The sequence below is a fragment of the Ambystoma mexicanum genome, chromosome 8 (assembly GCF_040938575.1).
Source record: "Ambystoma mexicanum isolate Mex_15411 chromosome 8, UKY_AmexF1_1, whole genome shotgun sequence".
In the NCBI taxonomy this organism is placed as follows: domain Eukaryota; kingdom Metazoa; phylum Chordata; class Amphibia; order Caudata; family Ambystomatidae; genus Ambystoma; species Ambystoma mexicanum.
In genome coordinates this window covers 1,284,213,115-1,284,233,956 of record NC_090929.1, presented here as the reverse complement: position 1 = coordinate 1,284,233,956, position 20,842 = coordinate 1,284,213,115, and the positions used below count along the sequence as shown (strand labels likewise).

Genomic DNA, 20,842 nt, shown 5'->3' with positions numbered 1-20,842 from the left:
TGGAATACACTATTCTCTATATACAGTAAACTGAAGAGACATAACACATGCAATCCAATAAACATTATACACTTCATCCCATAACCCACAGACCATACATTATTAAATGAAATAGTGTAATATGCACTACACAAAACACACAGTTCACATAAAATACATTACTTGTAGTTCACAAAACACAAAACACTTAAAATGCCATACACCATATAGCATAACAAGTTATATCATACTTGTCATAGAGAGGAGGGATGCAATAACAATACATCTACTAAATAATACATATGAAGCACAATCCAACCAATGCACAATAAACAATGCACAATACATAATATATTATACACATACTACAAAATACATAATATAAAAAATGCACATTACATGACACACAAAACATACACTAGAAATTACACATAATACACCATTCACCATACACCACACAATATAAAAGGTGCATGTTAAACATAATACATGGAACAGAATACATCATACACCATGCAACATCCAAAGAAGGGACAGTATGTACATAATATTCATAATGCACACTATATACATACTGTAATACACAAAACACTAAGTACATCATACAACATATATGATTCAGAAGGGGCACAAAACCACATTTAGATATGTAATGGAATAATGTACAGGCTTACACTACTGCATAGCACACATGAATATGCAAGCCCGCACCAGGAAAAACATAAACATGCTTACAATCACACAGTCAGAGAAGACACACAGGGCCTCATTATAATGCTGGCGCCCCTGTAATGAAGGGGGCCGGTACGGGACTGGCCCACTTCATTCCGGGAGTTCCGATTACGAGCTTCCCATCGCAGGACCCGGAGCGCGCGCCTGGTAAAACCAGGCATGCAGTCCGGGTCCCGCGAGGGGAAGAGGGAGGCAATACCGGCCCAGATATAATCAGCCCGTTATTACCTCCATTCCCATTGAGCCCTATAGGGGCTCAAATGGGAATGGGAATGGGTTCCTGCAAGGAGGAATTACCAGGTGCTCCTATGTTGGAATAAACCGGTAAGTCCCCATTGCAGGACCCGGTAATGGAGCCTGGAACGGAGGCAGCCATGGAGCTAATAGCTCCATGGCGACCTCCATTCTCGTAATGAGGCCCACACACTTAAACGAAATCAGCTTAAATCAGTGGAAAATATTATAAATAACTGTTAAGATCACTTAAGCAATGACCACTATGGAGAGGGCCTTCCCACTTTGTTATTGCCCCTGGCCCAAGTTACAAACCAAACCTAAGAGGGAGTCTTAATACAGGCCTGCATGATTATCGAGAGCGATTGCCACTCCACTAAAGGGATTGTAGCTATTTGCTCCCCACTTTCCTGTCTGGGATGCTAAAAGTGTTTCCTTTTAAAGTTGTGAAATGGTTTATGTCCATTGCACAGATTAAACATAAAAGATATAGGGAAATGGATGAAGTGGAAAACTCGAGATGGGACCTAGTCTGAGATCCTTCTCCCTTTCTAACACAAAAAAAGGTGATGGATGGAAAGTTTAGAATTAATCTTAACCTCTGGCATTTGAGCAACACTCCAGACCATTGTTCTTCGCCTGCCACATATTTACAGAAAGGGGAAAGACTGTATGCCAATCAGGCTTTGTCCCACCCCAAAAGATGCAGTCCAGTCCGAACTGCTTGGTCATATCCTTTCTGCACGAGACCACATGCATCCCCAGACATGTTTCGACCTCAGTGGCTGTTATCAGTGAGGAGTAACATGTCTCTCGAATATTAGCATGCACGAGACCCATGTCTGGACATACTTGTCCCATTCAGGATGACTATAGCAAAACAAAAGAGGGGATTGCTGGAGGGTTATTAATTAATCTTAACCTCTGACATCACTCGGGCATCCTCTAGACCATCGTACTTCACCTGCCAAGCCATTACAGAAAGCTGATAGACCTTATGCAAATCGGGCTTGGTCCCACCCCAAAAAGAGCAGTACAGCCCAAACTGCTTCATCATAACTCTTCTGCACGAGACCACAAGCATGTGCGGACATGTTCCCTCCTCATGGAGGTCATAATTGAGGAGTAGCTTGGGTCTCAAGGCCCAGCAGGCACAGGGCCCATGTCTGGGGATACCCTTCGATTCAGGGGGACTACAGAAAAACGAATAAGGTGATGGCTGGAAGGTTTAGAATTCATCTTAACCTCTGGCATCACTCTGGGCAACCCCTCAGACCATTGTCATTTGCCTGCCAAGCCATTAGAGAAAGGGGAAAGATCATATGCATATCAGACTTTGTCTCGCCCCAAAAGGGGCAGTCGAGCGGGAACTGCTTGGCCACATCCCTTCTGCACAAGGCCACAAGCATTCCAGGGATGTTTCGGCCTAGAAGTTCCGGATGCCCTGTCTCTTTTGGGGTGGGATCCAGCCAGTGATTATGATTTATTGAAAACCTTAGACCCATTACCTTTTGGTTTTGCATAAGTGACCCTTTCTAAGATGGCCATCAGGTGAGGGATGGGTGGACTGATAGTGGAGGCAGCAGCAGTGCGAAAGAGGTAATGCCAGGAATCAGAAGGAAGGATTGGTGATCTCTATTCTTTGGTGGTAGGATGGATACTTGAAGACAAAACTCAACATTTGTGACCCCTCATTCTCGGAGACACGAAATTACATCACTAGCCGGGTGCTAAAACGTATAAAAACATGATGTCGACACATGTTGAAAATGCCAATTTGCCATCACTCAGTCCAAAATATAACACAATACAAAGTCTTTAAAGTGTGGATTTGTGAATTAAAAGTCTGTTAGTATCTAAAGTATTTCCCCTAAATAAGGACTCCATCGCTCTCCAAATGGAACCATAACTCACCCTACTATCCTTCCCCCTTGGCAATAACAGGACTTGAAATAGTATGTAAATATAGTGGCACGTCGATTCATATAAAGCTTCATCCAATCGGTGGACAGCTTTGCCCCTAACAATTGTGATTTGTTTGAATATTCAGAAGCGTTTCTTTACATTTTCCACACAGCACGGGAGGCTCACTATGTTAAGAATTACATCTTTCATAATTAGTTGAAAACGCGTATGATCCATTTGTCCTCACTAAAAACGTGCTGTGCATGCAAGAAAATACAATTCTCCCTCTCCCCCATTTGGAATATTTTCACTACAAGGGACTTTCACAATATCTTTTTAATTGAGGAGAGAAGAGATAATGTACTCTGATGTGCAGGGTTACCATAATCTCTTTCCTTAAAATTCCCCTTCTAGAATTGGTTGTAAAGCACTCAGGAAAAAAAACAGCTTCCAAGATGATATGTATGATTGTATTTAAATGTATTTAATGTGATACAGTTAAATACATTTTCAACATGTATCAAATTACTTTAAAAGGAAGAAATCCAATTTCACATTTCAGTCATTATTTCATTTCATTCTATGACAACACCTGGAAGGTCCTGAACAAAGTTCAAATCCTAAATGTATAATTAATTCTCTGTATTATGTATTATTCCAGCTGATCTACAAAACTAATCATACTTCTAAAAACCAGAATTTTTAAACCTCAAGGGTTGGACTCAAGGCTGGGACCTCTTTGTGGTAAAATAACGTCAATCATATATGGTATAATGTGTTCGACCAGTTTGCCTTTAGCCAAACCCTCTGTGCATGGTCAAATATGTTGGCAAAAGTTTCAAGTTCGGGGTACATGGGAGGAGGGCTGGACAATATTGTAGTCACACATGCATCGTGTGATTCTGGTCATGGGAACTGCTGACAGATTCCCCCTCACACCTGCAGAAGGTGGAATGTTGCTTCTCTTGTCTGACTAAGGGGATTCCCTTAAAAATGTATTTTATGTTTAATAACAGTACATTATGTTTTCCAATGTTTTCTAACAAGTAAGTATTGTGGGATATTAAATATGCAACATAATCGATGGTTTGGGGTCACTGCACTGTGGGCTGCAGGTGACAAAGAAGATAATTGCAGATCTTGGGACCAGATTAGGGCAGAACCTAATGAGATTCTTCTATTTGGATGTGAACTTTGAGCTGGTGCAGTATGGTCCATGAGTTTAAGAACCAGAGTTAGCCTTGCAGCATTATTTGAATGACATGCGTTTGGTAAATGAGGTCTTAAGGGAGACCCAAGAATTGGCTATTGCAGCGGTCCACACAGTATAGCAGCTACACCCTGATCCCCTTCACTTTATAGGGCATATTCAGGAAAGGTAACGTGTTTCAGCGTGTGGAGAGGAAAGTGTGAAAAGCATGCCATCATAGTTGATTGGCAAGTTCTTTTCAAGAGTAGGGGCGATGCCTGTAATGACTAGCCAGGGAAATGGCAGGGGAGCGGGACGAAGGAGTCAAGCTAAATAAATACTCTCTTTTTTATGTGTTGAGGCGTAAACTAAAGTCAGTCATCCAGTCATCATCCTCTCAATCCCGGTTTTTGATGTGTAGAGGCATAATCTGTTTTCAATCATGGAGACATCATCCACCCAATCCTATACAGGGTTATGGAAAGGCGTTGTAACACGCATGCTACTGAAAATAATAATTCTGCCATTGTGGTTATAGGAAATGAAAAATACCACATCTTTAGACTTCTCTACAAGAATATAGCATACGCAAATATGTTAATTAAATACTCCTCTTTGCAGTGTGAAATCTCCGAATTCTTCAATAATAGGATCAGTCTATTTTCCTCAGGCTAATAAATTATAATAGAACATGGAGTTTGAACACAATTCCCACCATAAATGCGTTTAATTTTAAAATCATGTTTCGATTTCTATGTTGCTGAGACACTTGCAACGGGTAGCAGATTTTATCTAAATTTCAACTCTCATCCGTAGTCACCTTTGCCTCGAATTTATAATTCAGTGTAGGTGTTCACTATGATTAAGTGGTGAGTAAGGTATACGAGTCTTTTTCCGTTCTATCGCTTCCTTTGCATTTGCAGTATGGATGTCATATTACTCAGACATCATTTTGCTTGCAGGTTCAGGAACAGTATCCAGTATAAGTTCCTATGACCACTACTGGATATTTCGCTTCAGTTGCATTCCCCGATACTTTGCCCGTGGATACACCTGTTGCTTATTTCGGAACATGTTCTACATGCAATACATAGAATGCATAGACTGAGGCAGAGCCAGTAAGGAGTACATTATATAATTGTCATTTATTTGTAAGATAAGTGGTACAGATACTCCACAATCTCAGTGTCATAGTTGAGAACAGCTATACATTTATCAAAGTAAATTGTCAAGTTAATTTCTAATTGGAGACCACACACATCCTTTCCACATCTTCTGGTTATCCAACGGACCAGTGCAACACTGTGGGGGTCATTACGAGTTTGGAGGTAGCCATGGCGCTATTAGCGCCATGGATGCCTCCAAACTCGTGTTCGGGTCCAGGTTCTCTGAATGGGGACTTACCGGGTCCTCCAAGGTTGGAATGACCCAGTAAGTCCCCATTCACAAAACCATTCCCCATTCCTATTCAAGCCCCCATAGGGCTCAATGGGAATGGCGACGGAGCTAATAATGGGCCTGTAATTTACGGGCCCGTTATTAGCTCCCTGGTCCCTTAGCGGCTCCCACTAAGGACGGCTGGTTTTACCAGCCATCCTTAGTGGGACCTGCTAAGGTACAACGGAATGCAGCGGTAAGGGGTTAACGGCACCGGCATCCTTAGCGGTGCCGTTAACCCCTTATGCCGCACTCATAATGACCCCTTGTGTGTTTGCCTGTGTTTCTTATTTCTTATGTGAGCTCACCAGCCATGATTGTTCTAGAAAGTCATTCCCAATTTACCAAGTTTCTTAACTGAAGCAATTTTTGTTCTCCACAATATGTGTAGCTCGCAAGTTTGAGGGCTGTTACCCTATGCAAATGGTCTTTAACTTTTCCTGATTCACTTTTTTTTAAAAAATCTTACTTGGCAACAAAACCTGTGAATCCTCTCACTTACTCCTGCGTTGCACTAGGGGTACAGGATAAAGTGAATACATAATTAGTCTACTCTAGCATGCAAACATTCCAAGCGCTAAATTGCTCTATGTATTTATCTAATAAGCAAGGGACTTCATGCATACATTAAAAAGAAAGAATGGCTGGATGAATCCCTGGATTATGTCTTGCATGGAAGTGAATTCAAGCTATATCTCCCCCGGTTGAACATGATGTACTCTAGCTGGTTAGTTATAATGCACCTCGGCAAGAATTGCTTCTGGCGGGAGGGATTGCCCATGTCTTTCAAAGCCAGCCTTATATAAATGTGATTAAAACTTCAAGATGGAACTTCTCAGCACTGTAATAATTCATGTCACAATTACTACCGCTTGCGGTACACAATTTATCAACCTGAGGTGGCCTGACTGAATATTGAATTCAGCACTCATGGCATCTTTTTGTTCAAGGCATGCATGTTGTCCTTGAACTATCCTCCCAGCTAGTTAACCTCCTGCAGTCCATTTCGGCCACGGGAGCCAATCCCGATGTCCATTATAATGTGAAGTCAGATATTGCCCCAGACTCTGTATTTTCATGCTCACCCCACATGATATACACACCCCAAACACCTGCACTCTAATTTCACCCACTTATCTGTTTGCCCTATGGGACCAGCCTCTACCATGCAGGCCTGTGCACTGCCAACCACTCACTTCAATAATTCCTACATATCCATCATGCTTTGATTTGTTTAAAGGGAAAATAGCACTCATGAGTTGCTTCCCTTAAAACAAAGAATATGAACAACTCCCAGGGTGCTCATAGTAATGGCCTCATTACACAGACGGCGGTAAGGGTTTACCGGTACCGGTAAGGGCATCGGTACCGGTAAACCCTTACCGCCTTACTATGAGGTCCCTTTGCGGATAGGTACTTTAACGCCAGCTGTTTAGCAGGCGTTAAAAACCAACCCGCAAAGGGACCAGGGTGCTAGTTATGATACCGCAATTTGCGGCACCGTAATTAGCACCTTCCCCATTCCCATAGAGCCCTATGGGGCAAAAATGGGAATGGGGAAGGGCAATGGGGGAAGGGGGAATTACTGCCCCGCCAACCTTGGAATAGGGCAGTAATTCCCCTTTCCACCAAGGCGGTGCTGGTATTTTACCGGCATGGACCAAGGTGCTAATAGCACCTTGGTCCTCCGCCTACCGTGTAATGAGGCCCTTGTCTTCTGTTCAGGGCCGGTAGTGGCCTCAAGCCCTCACGAGGCTGTCAGACATGGCTCAAGCTTGTGGGCCATTATTGGCATTGTCCTCCCCCTGCCGCTGTGTTTAATGCTTAATAAAGTTAATAATTACCACCTGCTCTCTGTTACCCAGGCCTTCATGAAACACATACTAGAATTCATGTAATATCTTTGTATCTTGTTCATTTCAGTATGTCGAAATAGAAAGTATATCGTGCCTCCTATTGTAATAAATATATTTAATATTAGCCTACGCCAAGCTGCTCGAAAGTCGCATGCAAAAGAAATCTGTGTTGCAAGGGCCTGACCTTAAATCCACGTAGGCCGCCATTTTAGGTCAAACGGCCATTTTAGGATTCGTTGTGTAAAAGTCACCCTGTGAACTAAAATGGTGGAGGATGTCATTGCAGAATACAACATGTCCGTCTTGACCTCTGTACATACTTAATGTGTAATCTGCCTGCAGGCCACTTGTTGAGGTCATGAAATGAGACCTTGTCCTTCACTGACCTATGTGTAGAAGGATTACTTGTGCAATGAAAAAACGAATCCACAAGCATATTTTGAGACAATGTATTCAAATACTGAACAAAGAACATCTGTTTAACTACATTGTATTAATGTTTAAGAAGGCCTGCATGGAAAACTTTAGAATACACAGCTATTGCATACGCTTGTTGATACATGTATTAAAGGCAAACCAGTTATATGCGGTTATTTGAGACTTGGCACAAACCCTAGATCGGTGATATATTAAAAGGAATATTAACCCGAAGTGGGCCGGGCATCGCGCCCTCAAAATGTATAAAAAGCAAATGCATTCTAATGTACAGCGTCTCTCACTGAACACACTGAACCACGCTGGAGTTTGTTGTGTTGTACTGAGGGCCGATAGCTATCTGATTTTGCTCTGTTTTTGTAATTGGATTCAGTATAGAATAAAAGTACTTTGTATGTTCCTTTGTAACCCGTGTTCGGTGTATTTCCTTTTGGGGTACTCAGCCTCGATATTCTTTTTCTGTTTTCACAAGTAGATCAGTATGCTTAAAGCCTCAGATTTGAGTCTACAAAAGAGACAAGATGATAACACGTTTGATCTCCTCTACCACACTCTTTCATAATGGCACAATCACTACAATCTTCCAATAAACGGTGCGCTTTACATTTTCTATTACAATGTTCATGACACAGGAAGGAATTGTCAGCCCATGTTGTGTCCTATGTTCTAGTTATCATTTGTGATTGCATCAGAACCTGGGGCTGTATGTTCTACTGCAGTAGTCAGTGCTTCAGCCACGTAAGTGCTGGTAATATGTACATGTTATTTGTTACATTATCTTTGTACCGTTCATACATTTAATCAAGAGGTATGATTTCAATTGCAAACAAGTTCATCATCATTATCAGAGTTGTACAACACAGAATAATGTTCTGGCCAGTTCTGTCCAAAAAATCGACAAAGTAACATTGGTCAGATGGCTATCGCTGACCAGCGGATCATATTCCCCACTACAAGTTAATAGACCACCACTAAGAGTTGGCTTCTCTACTATGGGAGAAAGGTGTGGTAAGGAGTGCGAGAACTCTTCAGGCCTTGTCACAAGGACCCACATTCCAAGAATATTGCCTGTTATCAGGGCGAGAATAGATAATTCTTTCCAGCAGCCAGGGAGTCAGCCAGGGAGTCAGTGCCAAGTGCTGCCCTCATTACCTCTCTGCTTGGAGAAGGACATTGTGTGGCAGGCTTGAACCTGCTGAAGGACTGATACTTATTTATTTATGTTTTCAGTTCGTTTGATTTCCTCAGTAGCAATCATAATTTCTAACAATATAAGTGAAGGATAAAATAAATACAAATGTTATGTCAAAAGGGAATTTTGGTTTTGGAAATTGCAGTCTAAGTTCCAGATAGAAACTGAAAAGCAGATTGAACAGAACTGTAATTGATCATGAGACAAATGTGTTTTAGGAACTATGTTACTGAGTAAATAAATATGAAGGCATCTTTCATGTCACAACATAAATGATGTGTCTCTCAAATAATTATCATTTTATTTCAGGTGGGTATAGTGTTGCATTATTCAACACTGTCAACTATGCTGTGGCTTTGGGTGACAGCAAGGAGCATTTATAAGCAAGTAACAAAAAAGCCACAGCAATTCCAGAATAGCGATCCACCGCCTTACCCAAAGCAACCAATGCTAAGGTACGGACTCGTTCTTCATGAAGGCATCCCTCTGTGAGTGTTGATGTAAACTGAGATGCATCTTTTCAATTCCTTTACCGTATGCTTTTTGGAAGTCTGTCAGTTTTACCGTCAGCTTCATAACTTTAACAATTATTTAAAATATGTGTATTATAAAAAATGTTTTTGTGTTGTTGCTATGGGGCAAATATTTGCATTTTACCAAGCAAAGTGTTACTAAGATTGTTTAGTAACAATGCTTTATTTGTTTTATCAACTTTGGAATCAGTGTGTACAAACACACAACCAAAATTATTATTCAAATATCTGTGATCTAATTCAAGATCAAAATGTTTTAAACCTCGAATTAATGATGCTTATTTTTAGTTTTGTGATCTTGAAAAATCTTGCTGAACTGTAAAGTGTTTGATACTGTGGCCATGTTACTCAGTCATTCAGTCAGTCAAACATAATCTTATTTTGGGTAATTAGCCTTTGAAAACCCAAATATACACTGTTAGGCAAAGTTTGTATGTAGTACCCTCTGGGACCACTACAAACATCTAGGACTACATGTGTAAGCAAAACCAACCTTTGGTATAAGTCTCTATCACACAGTTTTTGGTAGCGAGCTGAGCACCCAGGCTTATCTCAAGAGGGAACGTGAGCTTGTAAGGGTGTTACACAAAGGTCTACAATAGCAAGTATTCAGAAAGACACTTATACTCAAGGTTTCTTGGTAAAACAATTATTAATTTATTGCACAATCATTTAAAAAGCAATCAATAAATGAAGCAACCAATATCACACACAAATTATACTACAATACTGATTAGTAGGGATGACAAATCCGTGGATCAGTGTGGGCGCTGGTTGGATATATTAGTCCATGTGGTCACAGTTGTACTAGTGGTTTTTATTCATAGTCGAATAAAGGAACTATTGGTGCATATGTTTTTTTTATTTTTTGGTTGATCAGCACCAAAGAGAACATCATTGTGGCAATGGTTGCCAAATATTCAACATGGTTAAGTGCAAACAGCCGACACGCGTTTCAACCTAAGTCTTTTTTAAGGCCAATTGAATTTCAGGGTGGGCTCAGGTGAGCTGTAATCTGGTCCTCCCAAGTACGGGCACCAGAGGGGCTGGATAGCCAAGTCGGTGCCTGGTCGTTGTCCCAATACTCACGAAACGAAATGGCGTGGCCACGCCATTTCGCTTCGTGACTATTGGGACAATGACCAGCGCGCCGAACCCGCTGGCTGCAGGCAGACTCCGAATCAAAGAAATAAGAGGTGCGCAGGGGATAGGGAGTCCCGACACCGATAACTCCAATCAACAAATACTACAATACTGATTACTAAGCAGTTGAGCTCCCTTGAAGTCAGAGCAAAAAAGCATTGAAGTAGGGGCAAAAAGGCATAAGTTGATAAAACAAATATTACAGTTACTTTAAAACAGTACAAATAGTTTGAGTTCACCAGAGGAGTTCATTCAATGCAATAGGTAGGCCAATGTCAATGGGCTAGTGTCTTGTATAAGTAGAAACGGTTCTGGTATTTAAAACAGAAACGTCTTTTACATGGTTCTTAGAAGTAGTTCACGGAAGAAAGGTTTGTATGTCGGGTCACAGGCTGACTAGGCCTGCAAGTTGTCAAAGTTCCAAAAATATTTGCGGTGAGAGGTAAGTTCTCTCGGCCGGGTTTTCACAGTGCCTTATATTGAAAAAAAAGTTGCAGCTGAAGACTTCTGTTCCTGGCAGTTCCTGCATATCTCGCTGTTCCTGAGCCTCAGTCGTGGGGGCAAGAGGGAGGATGTCGGGGGACTCCTGCACTTCACGGGGACAGAACACATAGCTGGCAACTTGGCAAATCTTTGATTCAGGTTGCTGTTCTTCAAGCACACAAGCTTGTGTCCTTCTCCCTGGTTAATGCTAACCAGCTCTGAGAATGGTATCCAGGTGGCTTATGAGTTGATTGGTCCCACCAACTCAAAGGAAAAAGTCATCCTTGTAGTGGCTTCTCTGTCAAGGTGAACTTGGTGATTCAGACCTGCAGCAGGGCTCCACCGGGCAAACCACTGGTCCAGTAGTTGCAGCAGCCGTCCTCTTCCAGCTCGTCTTTGGTTCTTTTTTTAAAAAATGTTTTTATTGTAACATATAGTTTATTACAAACTTTTATTACAAAAAACACAGCCTCAGTTTCTCTATTTCTATATCCCACCTATGCAAACTAATTTTCTACTTCTTTACGGCCACTTTCCCCTCGTTTCCACACATGATAGAATCTACAAAATGTATGACTAAGCATGACATATGCACTGAACTCCCGCTTATTAATCGAAACCACCAACCATCCATATCCATGTTTTTAGGGGCAAACTGTCCCAGATGTATAGTTCTTAGATCTTTCATCTTATGACAGCCTATAATTCGATGCCTTATCCATTCTATTTCAGACCCACAATATCCACAAACATTGTCCTCCGTGGTCGGATCATGTCTCATTAACAGCATTTCTTTTGTTTTAATGGCATTCAATCGCAACTGTAAGAAGCCATCCCAATGATGTTGTGACGGGGATTGCAACAAATACCTCGCATTACGTTCAGTTTGTTCTTCGTGGGGCCAAGTTTAGGCACAGTTGGTAGGTTTTCAAATATAACGAGATTTTCGATCCACGCCCATTCTTGCAGTTTTCTTTTTGTGATTTGTGGTTGAGCCATCAGCATCTCAATGGTTATTTCGGCGGGGTACATAATTGCCTTTAGGTCTTTTACCCATTTCGAAAGTATTCCTACATACGGACGACTGGAGTTTGTATTTTATATGCCGGTTCTGGGTTTGGGCTTATCATCTTTCTTAGCAGGGCTAATGACTTCCAAAGCACATTTACATAAAGTGCATCTAATGCCAACTCATGTCTAATAACTGATCGATATATATTTTGGCAGTTTTAATACACGCTTCCAAAAAAGCCCTTCCAATTTTGCCCAAATTTTGTAGTCTATGTTCCACCCTGCTTCTGCACCAAAGGTGATCGCCGGTATTACCTTTTGTAGGTTAAATGTCCGTACTGGTGACAATGTGAATTTTCCATATAGATTCTGAAATCGTGCACCTTGTATAGCTAAGGTTTTGGTTCGATGCACAATGTCTTGTACCCACCTCCGTTCACGTATTGATTTACTGACCATGATGCCTAAATATCTTATTTCCACTATTTCTTCGATAGGTATGTTTTCAATCCTCCAACGATACTTTTTATTTTTGGCACCTTTTACTGGTCCAATTTGCATTATTTTTGTTTTGCTGAGATTTATTTTTAACTCGTGTTTCATATAGAGTTGTAACTTTGTCAGCAAACGTTGGAGTCCTATCTGTGTGGTATCCATTAATACCAAATCATCGGCGTAGATTATACAATTGATTTGTTGCCGATTTATCTTTGGATGGAAACATTTCACATCACTCAATGCGGCAGGTACATCGACAATAAACAGTTTAAACAAGCATGCAGCAATCGAGCAGCCCTGTTTTACTCCCTTTTGCGTCCTTATTGATTCCGATAGTTGGCCTTTTTCGTTTATTCTTATTTGAATTGTTGTCATTGTGTGTAGGGCCTTTATCGGTTGTAAGAGACATTCCGGACAGTTCCAATTTCTTTTATTTCTGCCACAACATTTCTCGATTCATTGTATCAAATGCTTGGTGCATGACAAAAGATGCTATAAAAAGCTTTTTTCTTTTTTCTAAGGCATCCAATTTTAGAATGTTTACCAATGACAGATTGATTTCTGTCCCTACACCCTTGGTAAAGCCAGTTTGACGGCAATCTGTGATTTTTTTCTTATTTGCCCATGCTGTAAGTTTCCGCTGTAAGAAGTTTGCAAAAATCTGTCCAGTTGTGTCATGTAGGGCAATTGGGCGGTAGTTGGCTGGATCAGCCCGATTGCCCTTCTTAAAAATTGGAACTATTATAGATGTCGTCCATGAATGCAGTATTTTCTTAAGTTCAGCAATTCTTGCGAATAGATTTGCGATGAAAATCGACCATTCACATTTGTTTGTTTTCAACATTACATTAGTGATGCCGTCCGGCCCAGCCGCACGAAGGTTTTTCAGCTTTGCGATTACGGCACATATATTCTCAGTTGTCTCATTGCAGTCCCAACACACTGCTACTTCTTCTTGAGTTGTAGCGGCTGTTGCATTATCTTTTGAAAAAACTTTGTTGTAATGTTTTTTCCAATCACTTTCACTGACCCCATTTGCCATCATGTTGGCTTTATTTCTAGTGCAATTATTCATGATGCGCCAAATTTCTCTGCAATTGTTTGATTTAATTAGGCCCAACATAGCTTCTCCTTGTTCTTGATCGCGAAAAAAGGCAAAGGCTTTGATCCAATTTCGGTATTTTTGCTTCCGTTGCTTGATCAGAGCCAGTACCTCCGGTCCACCTTGCATTTTCAATTTAGGTATTTCTTTATGAACCTTCTTTTTTTAACTTTTACTTTCGTACTCTATTCATGAGTATGTATTTTACTTGTTTTTTTTTTCCAATAAAGATCTTTCTTTTTGCCGAGGAAGCAATGCAAGATAATTTAGTGCATCTCCATGAGACTTATCTAGTTGTTGGAAATTGTTGGTAAGTAATGTTATTTGTTTATTTCTAATTCTTAGCCTGTTTTTCCCATTTGACACTTCCAGCTTTTGGTCCATTTTAAGAGTATCTGTTTTTATTGGTATGATCAAGTCTAAAACCAGGAGGTCATGATCGCTATTTGTTGTCTGGATTATTCTGAGTCTCACAATTTTGTGCCAAAAGTGTTTCGACACCCAGACGTAGTCCAAGATTTTCTCACAGCCCATGTTATGCCAGGTTGCGTGGGGCGGTATATCCCCCGCCACTTTTCCGTTTACCATTGCACAGTCACGTGCCTCCATTTCGATTTCCCATTTGGCACTTCTTGAGTGTACGGTTTGCTCTTCCTTCCTGGGTACTTCTATTCTTTCTCCATTTGTATTAAACCAGGTAGTGTTCATATCACAGCATATGATTATAGTCAAGTCACGATGGGCTTGGTGATGTTTGTCTATAATCGTTGTCACTGATGTCACATATTTTTCTGGTGTTATCTGTGCCGGATTCCAATACACATTGATTAGTAGTAAATACTGCATTTTCGATGTTTTTGTGGAATAATGTCGCATCAATGTGCTTTGCACAAATAGGTTTGGGTTCTCGACTTCGAGCACTTCCCAATTTGTCCCAATTTTTACCATCATTATTAATCCTGAGAATGGACGACCTTGGGCGTTTTTCCGTGCCGGATTTAGTAAGGTGACGTATCCGTCTTTCACCGGAGAGCTCCTAAGCCATGTTTCCTGGAGAAATATTACCAGGTTATTGCTCAGGTCAACGGGAAAGTCCTCGTATAGATGATGAAATCCTCGTGGATTCCATGATATTAGTGTGGATGATGAGACTCCCAGGCTCTGTGTTAGCTAATGGTTTCTCCCACTAGTCTTTTCTTTTCCAAAAATGTTCTGCTGTTTTGGCACAGTGATCAGATGTTGTCTTATCTCAACCCTACGCTGCTCATTTGTCAGCTCGTTCTGGAACTTCTCGATGTTTTTGTACTGATTTGACTGTGTGCTATGGAACACTCCAGACACCTCAAAACCTAACAGCAGCAATTTGTCTTTTACAGACAATATGATCCTACGTATGGCCTGAGATTTTATATGTAGGTATAATCGGTCAGCTTGTTCTTCAGAGATGTATTCAACAATTGAAATATTGTGAGAGGACACCGTTCTTAGAGCCGGTACTGAAAGCATAAGTCGCATTATGTTTCCTCTATTTAAATTCACATCGTTTTCATCTTCAAAGACATTTGCGACCAAGATTTTCGAAGTTTCAGATTCCAAGTCCACCCTTGGCTTTGCTCCTTTTGACGCTGAGCTGCAGGTGATTTAGGATTCAATTTCACTAAGCGTTTAGATTTAAATTTTTGAGCAACAGTTTGTTGACTTTCATTAACTTGCATCTGTGCCAGTGTAACCTTTCCTTTCAATGGGCCACTTTGTCTGTTCCGATCCCTCATAATACTATCCTGATTGGAACATAGTACAGTATTTGTTATTTTGGTCCATGGATTGCGAGAGTTCGCCTCAGCCTTGTTTATCTGCTTGTCTATATCATTTGGATGTGTTACACTCTCTTCACACCCATCAAGGGAATTATCTTCCTCATAGTCATCGGATTAAGTGGAGAGGTTACACAAATCTTCAGATGATGTCACAGACTGGATTGACTCTGCCTCCGTATCTAATCTTTGTCTTTTTTTAGGAATGGGTGACGGCAGAGTCGCCTTTCTAACTTCTGCAGTTTTCGATGCATCCAAGTTGCGTGATCTCACTGTCTCCTCCTTTTATTCACGTTCAAATAAACTTGGTTTCAACGGTGTAGTTAACTTTCGTATAAACTTCCTTGAGTTACTAGTCGTTTTGTTTGATTCACAGTTTTTCTTTTTCTCCTTTTTTTTGATTTGATTAACATCTGTCTCTTGCACTTTCTGCTTTGAATTTGTGATCTTTAGAGTTTTTGCAGCTCCGCTGAATATACTAAATGACATTTTTGCAGATGAGCAGTGTGCAATGACAGGCGATTGTTGTAAAGGAGGTTTTTCTGCCACCTTGTTATTAGTCTTTTCCTCAGTTTTATCAACAATTTCTAGTGGTCTGCTTTGTAGCTCAATGTTTTCACCTTGAGTGACTTTGGTCGTATGTATGTTCAGTGTCCAGTGTTTCATTTGACATCAGTACTACTTCAGTGTCATTTTCTTTAGGCATTGCAAATCCCAATTCTCGCATAGTGTTGAGATCGCGGGCTGTAGTTTGCTGCGTATTTATCGTGGAAGCATTACTAAGCATTCTTTCGTGTGTAGTAACGTTTGACGCACTACGGCTATCCTCGAGGCCCACTATGGGGTTTTGTCCCATGGCATTAATCATATGATTCATACACTTGATCATTGTGTCCATCAGTGCTTTCTTTTCCAAAATGTCAGTCATGGCTATTTCATTCAATCTGTTTTGCCACATAGTTGAAATTGCAGCTTTGTTAACCAGTCGACCTTCAAGCATTGTGTGCAAGCTTTCCATTTTTGTTAACTTTTTGTTCAGTTGCCCTATCATTGCCCCATTATTTTGTACTGCTTCTTGTAAGTTTTCATAGAGCTTGGTAAATGGAATGAGAGCCAATTATGCTGCTGCTAATATGTTGTTGTGGATCTGTATGGCGGCAGCTGCTGACAAGTTGGATTTGATAGCAGAAGATGCCTCTTTTACAGCGTGAGTGCAATCGTTTTCATTGCTCATGTTACACACTTCAGAGTAATTTTGAGCCTTCAGACTCTCGAGCCGCTGCAACTGCAGGTTAGAGTCATTTGAATTTGGCTGTGTCTTTGCGGTAGAAAATTGAGACAGGTGCCATGCTTGTAAGATTCTGTCTTTAATATTGTGAGGGGCTTGTTGACTCGATTTTGCACTGCTTTGATGTTCAAGCTTTGTTCCGGCGATCGACTGGACCTCAAATCCTTGGACTGTAACGTCTCCACCTCGGGCGATTGATCTACCCCTGTTTGCTGCAAGTTTTGTGGCAGACTCCGTCCTACCGCCGTCTGTAACTTTTCAAAATTTCAGCCCTGTGGTTTTTTCCCGTCATTCACATAGCTCTCAGACAGTCGTCCCTTCATTATCTCGAAGTCTGCTCTGAGACGCTCAGTGAGCCGGACTTCCCGCCCAGCAAGATCAAACCCGATGGGGTCCGCGTTGGTATCTTTAGTCTGCCCTGTTCCCGTTTTTATGTGCAATTGTGATCTCATTTTACACAACTCACTCTTTGCATTTGAAATGGTATTCTTCGGAAAGTCATTCGCATATTTCTTTGAGACCATGGTATTTATTTTATTCAATTTTGTTCGCTGCATCGTTTTAGGCTGCTTCTCAATGACAGATGGCTCTGAGGCGACTCTGTTGCTAATATTGGCAACGTTGGTACTGGCCACTTCAGTTTCTTCAGGGAAAGTACATTTTAAAAGTCTTGTATCATTATTGATTATGGGCACTTCCATCTCCAACAATTCGATATCAGTTACATCAAATGGTGACTGAAAGGCAGTGATGTTCACTTCAATCGTGTTTGAGTTGACTTCCATTTGTTTGTCAACTGACGCATCCATGCATCCGACATTATTCGTATTGTATTCGCAGTCTGCCTTTGCTGTATTGACAGCCTCGCTAGGCGAGACCTCCGCCTGAGCCTGCAAGGCATTTATAACAGCATTGGCTAGACCATCGTCGTCTTGGGTATCGGCGCTGGATACGAGTGCTGCATTAATGTCAAAGATCGCGATTGTGACTACCTTAGCGGCCCTCGCGTCCTGACTTGCAGTATGCAAGTGCTTCATAGCAAACTGCTCTGGGGATGCAGGGAGGCTACGTGATGGTAAGTGAGGCGAGGTATGTACGGGCGAGGTATAATGTTCACTATGTTGTGAGTGTGCAGGATTTTGAGATCCAGGGATTGCTTCTTCATACATTTCAATAGCCCTACTTGACCAATCATAGCCATCCAAGGACTCAGTTAGTTTTGCCCCATTCCCATCCCCATCTCCTTGAAGTCCCAACATATTTTGATTTCCAGCACAATCTCGCAAAATCAGGGAGTGTTATAGCTTGGAGCGTGTCTGAGGGCCGAAATCGGCCATGTATTCAATCTTACCTCTACGTACAAGATTGCCACTCAGCGCCAAACAGCAGCTAAACAGTTCTGGTAGATGCAAGATGCACTGCCCATTAGTCCGCGGCCGGGCTTAACGCTACAAGGCTGAATGTGGGTGCTTTTTGAAGTGGATTAAAGTCACGTGATGATTCAGGTGACCGCCAGTAGGCTCCGCCCCCTCCAGGGAGCTAACGTGAAACACTAAGAGTCCTTGGTGACTCGCAGTGCTGTAATTGAGTCAGCAGTCTCCCGAACGTTCGTTGTGCAAAAAGTACTTCTCCTTACTGCAACAAAACGCACCGCTCGGCTGAATGTGGGTGATTTTTGAAGTGGATTAAAGTTATGTGATGATTCATGTGACTGCCAGCAGGCTCCGCAAAAAGTACTTCTCCTTACTGCAAACTTCATTCCAGTGGTGGATTCTGCCTTTTAGTCCAAGACATGTGTCTTTTAAACAGTTTACTTCCATTCATTCCAGCCTAGCTGCCACTCACCCATCAGGGTGGCTGTCCTTGCGGACAGTCAGCCAGCCAATCACGCAAGAGTGCATTTGAGTCTCCTAAGAGACTAAGCACAGGGTGTTTCAGGCACCTCCCTCACTTCCTGCCCACCCCAGACACTCAGGCGCCAGAGGCAGTCTTCAGCCCTGAAGCCCGCCAAAGGCGTATGAACAAAGGGACCAAACCTAGACAAACTCTAGAAAGACCTTTCCAAAAAGAAATGGCGAATAAAGAAGACCGGGACCTGTTTAAACAAAGGGGGCTCTGGCGCCATTTTGGAAAACATGGCTCCCGCAATTTTTAGCTGCCAGTGTTCGCGGTCGGGGAAAATCATGGTAGTTTGTTGCAAAACCCCTGCCACCAGCCATTTCGATAGGAAAGGGTAGCATTTGACTGCTACATGAGTTTCTAGACATAGGGGATACTAGGTAACCCCTCCAGCACTCTATTGTAAGATAGCGTGTGCTGCGTCTAGGAATTTAAAAAGAATAGTAAATTTAACTTTACATTCTCTGGGAAACAGTAGTTTATTCCAGAGAAGGTATTTAAACCTGGGGACAGCCTAAAAAGGCTTCCCTGTGTTACTGCAGTGAGGGTGCTGTGTAACACACATGAAGAGATGATGCCTATGGAGTTGTCTTAAAACACCATAATCAAAGAACACAAGAGTAAAACACGCATTAAAATACATGAGAGAGTGGGAAAAACGGCTCACACTCTCTCCAGGTAAAAAAATCAAGTCCTCAAAAATCCAGTAAAGTTGCTGGGGTTATCTAAGGTGAAGGGAATTAGCACTTGTATGAGAATTCTCCCTAACATACACAAACATTCCATACATTCAAAACTGCATTATACATACAAGTCCCATCTTGTGTCATACACAATAACAATTTCATGTAATTTTCGGGTAATCATTCCGATAAAACACTTAAAAGCAATCTTAAAAGTCTAAAACACATTGATTATTTGGGCATATTCACTTGGATAATCATGAAAAGGAAAGGGATTGAGAAGTCCAATCTGTTCACATGTCATATAGTGCACTCATTGAAGCTATTGGGACTACCAAGGACATACACTGCCACATACAGGCCCCTACCAAATATTTGAATCCACAACACTGAATTTTGTATGTATTTCTCTAGCAGAAATCCCAAACTTCTTTACTGAATGTACTACCATGATTCTAAATAGTGGGAAATACATTGATTTCATGAAAGTGGTGCATGACTGGCAAAACAACATGAAATGCTTAATGCCACTCTTTAATGTTTCCACCATGGCCCGCATCTTTGTCAACTCATTTTTCCACTAAGATGTAAAAATTGCATTCAGGGGGATACCCCTCTAAACTTGAGGAATACAACCTTTGCATAAAAGATCTCTATACTATTCAAGTACTGTTCAAATCCTAGCTTTTGCTTTTGTTGTAAGCACCTGTACAAAATACGTTTTTGCAGCAGTTAGCTGATTTGACAGGTAACATATTTCAAACGCAGTGATCAGTGATGATCTAATATATGTAGGCAGCGTTTCATTTGCAGGCCGTAATTCATCGACACTGAAATCCCAAGAGATCTGCTGCACATATCTGAAACAGGGTAAGGATCTAGCTACAGGGTGAGTTCAGACATCTTCCATTGTCCTACAATACACAGATCAGAGTTTTTCCAATACTCAAATTCATTATAGCAAGGGTTTCATGTTGACGTAATATTCTACACCTTTAGGAACTAACTCCTGGCATAAGGCAATGTTTCGTGTAGAGAAAAAAATGATTTGAGAAAATTTTTTTAATTCATTTCAAGGGCACCCACACACTTCATCTCCCAAATTTCAACCCCATAAATGGCAGCTGCCAATGCGTGTGCACATTATACCTTCAGAGCTGGACCAACTGTTTTTCCTACAACCTGTGCCGAGAAACATGTAATTACCCCACCCTGTCTTGCCAGGGTCACGGACGTTTTTTTTAACTTGAGCTGACCACTTACCTGATACACTAAAGTACATTCTTAGATAGTCAAAATAATTAACTTAGTTCTATTTCTATTCCATTCAGTTTTATACTTGTTCTTGTTTGTTATTTAGTTAGCCACACTAAACATTTAATTTTACACAAATCGTCAAACAATTATAACTCTTATTGAAGTCATACAG

The 20,842-nt window shown here is 41.3% G+C and overlaps 1 protein-coding gene across 2 annotated transcripts in view; it reads left to right on the top strand.

Annotated features, from left to right (window-relative positions):
* Positions 1-20,842, top strand: part of ADGRA1 (adhesion G protein-coupled receptor A1) — a 1,327,098-nt gene that overhangs the window by 956,858 nt on the left and 349,398 nt on the right. Inside the window, exon 5 of one of the 2 annotated variants that reach the window (XM_069611403.1) lies at positions 9,269-9,447. In XM_069611403.1, the coding sequence (XP_069467504.1) occupies positions 9,269-9,447 (179 nt within the window). The remainder of the gene's footprint in view (positions 1-9,268; positions 9,448-20,842) is intronic. The other variant, XM_069611404.1, reaches the window with a different exon arrangement.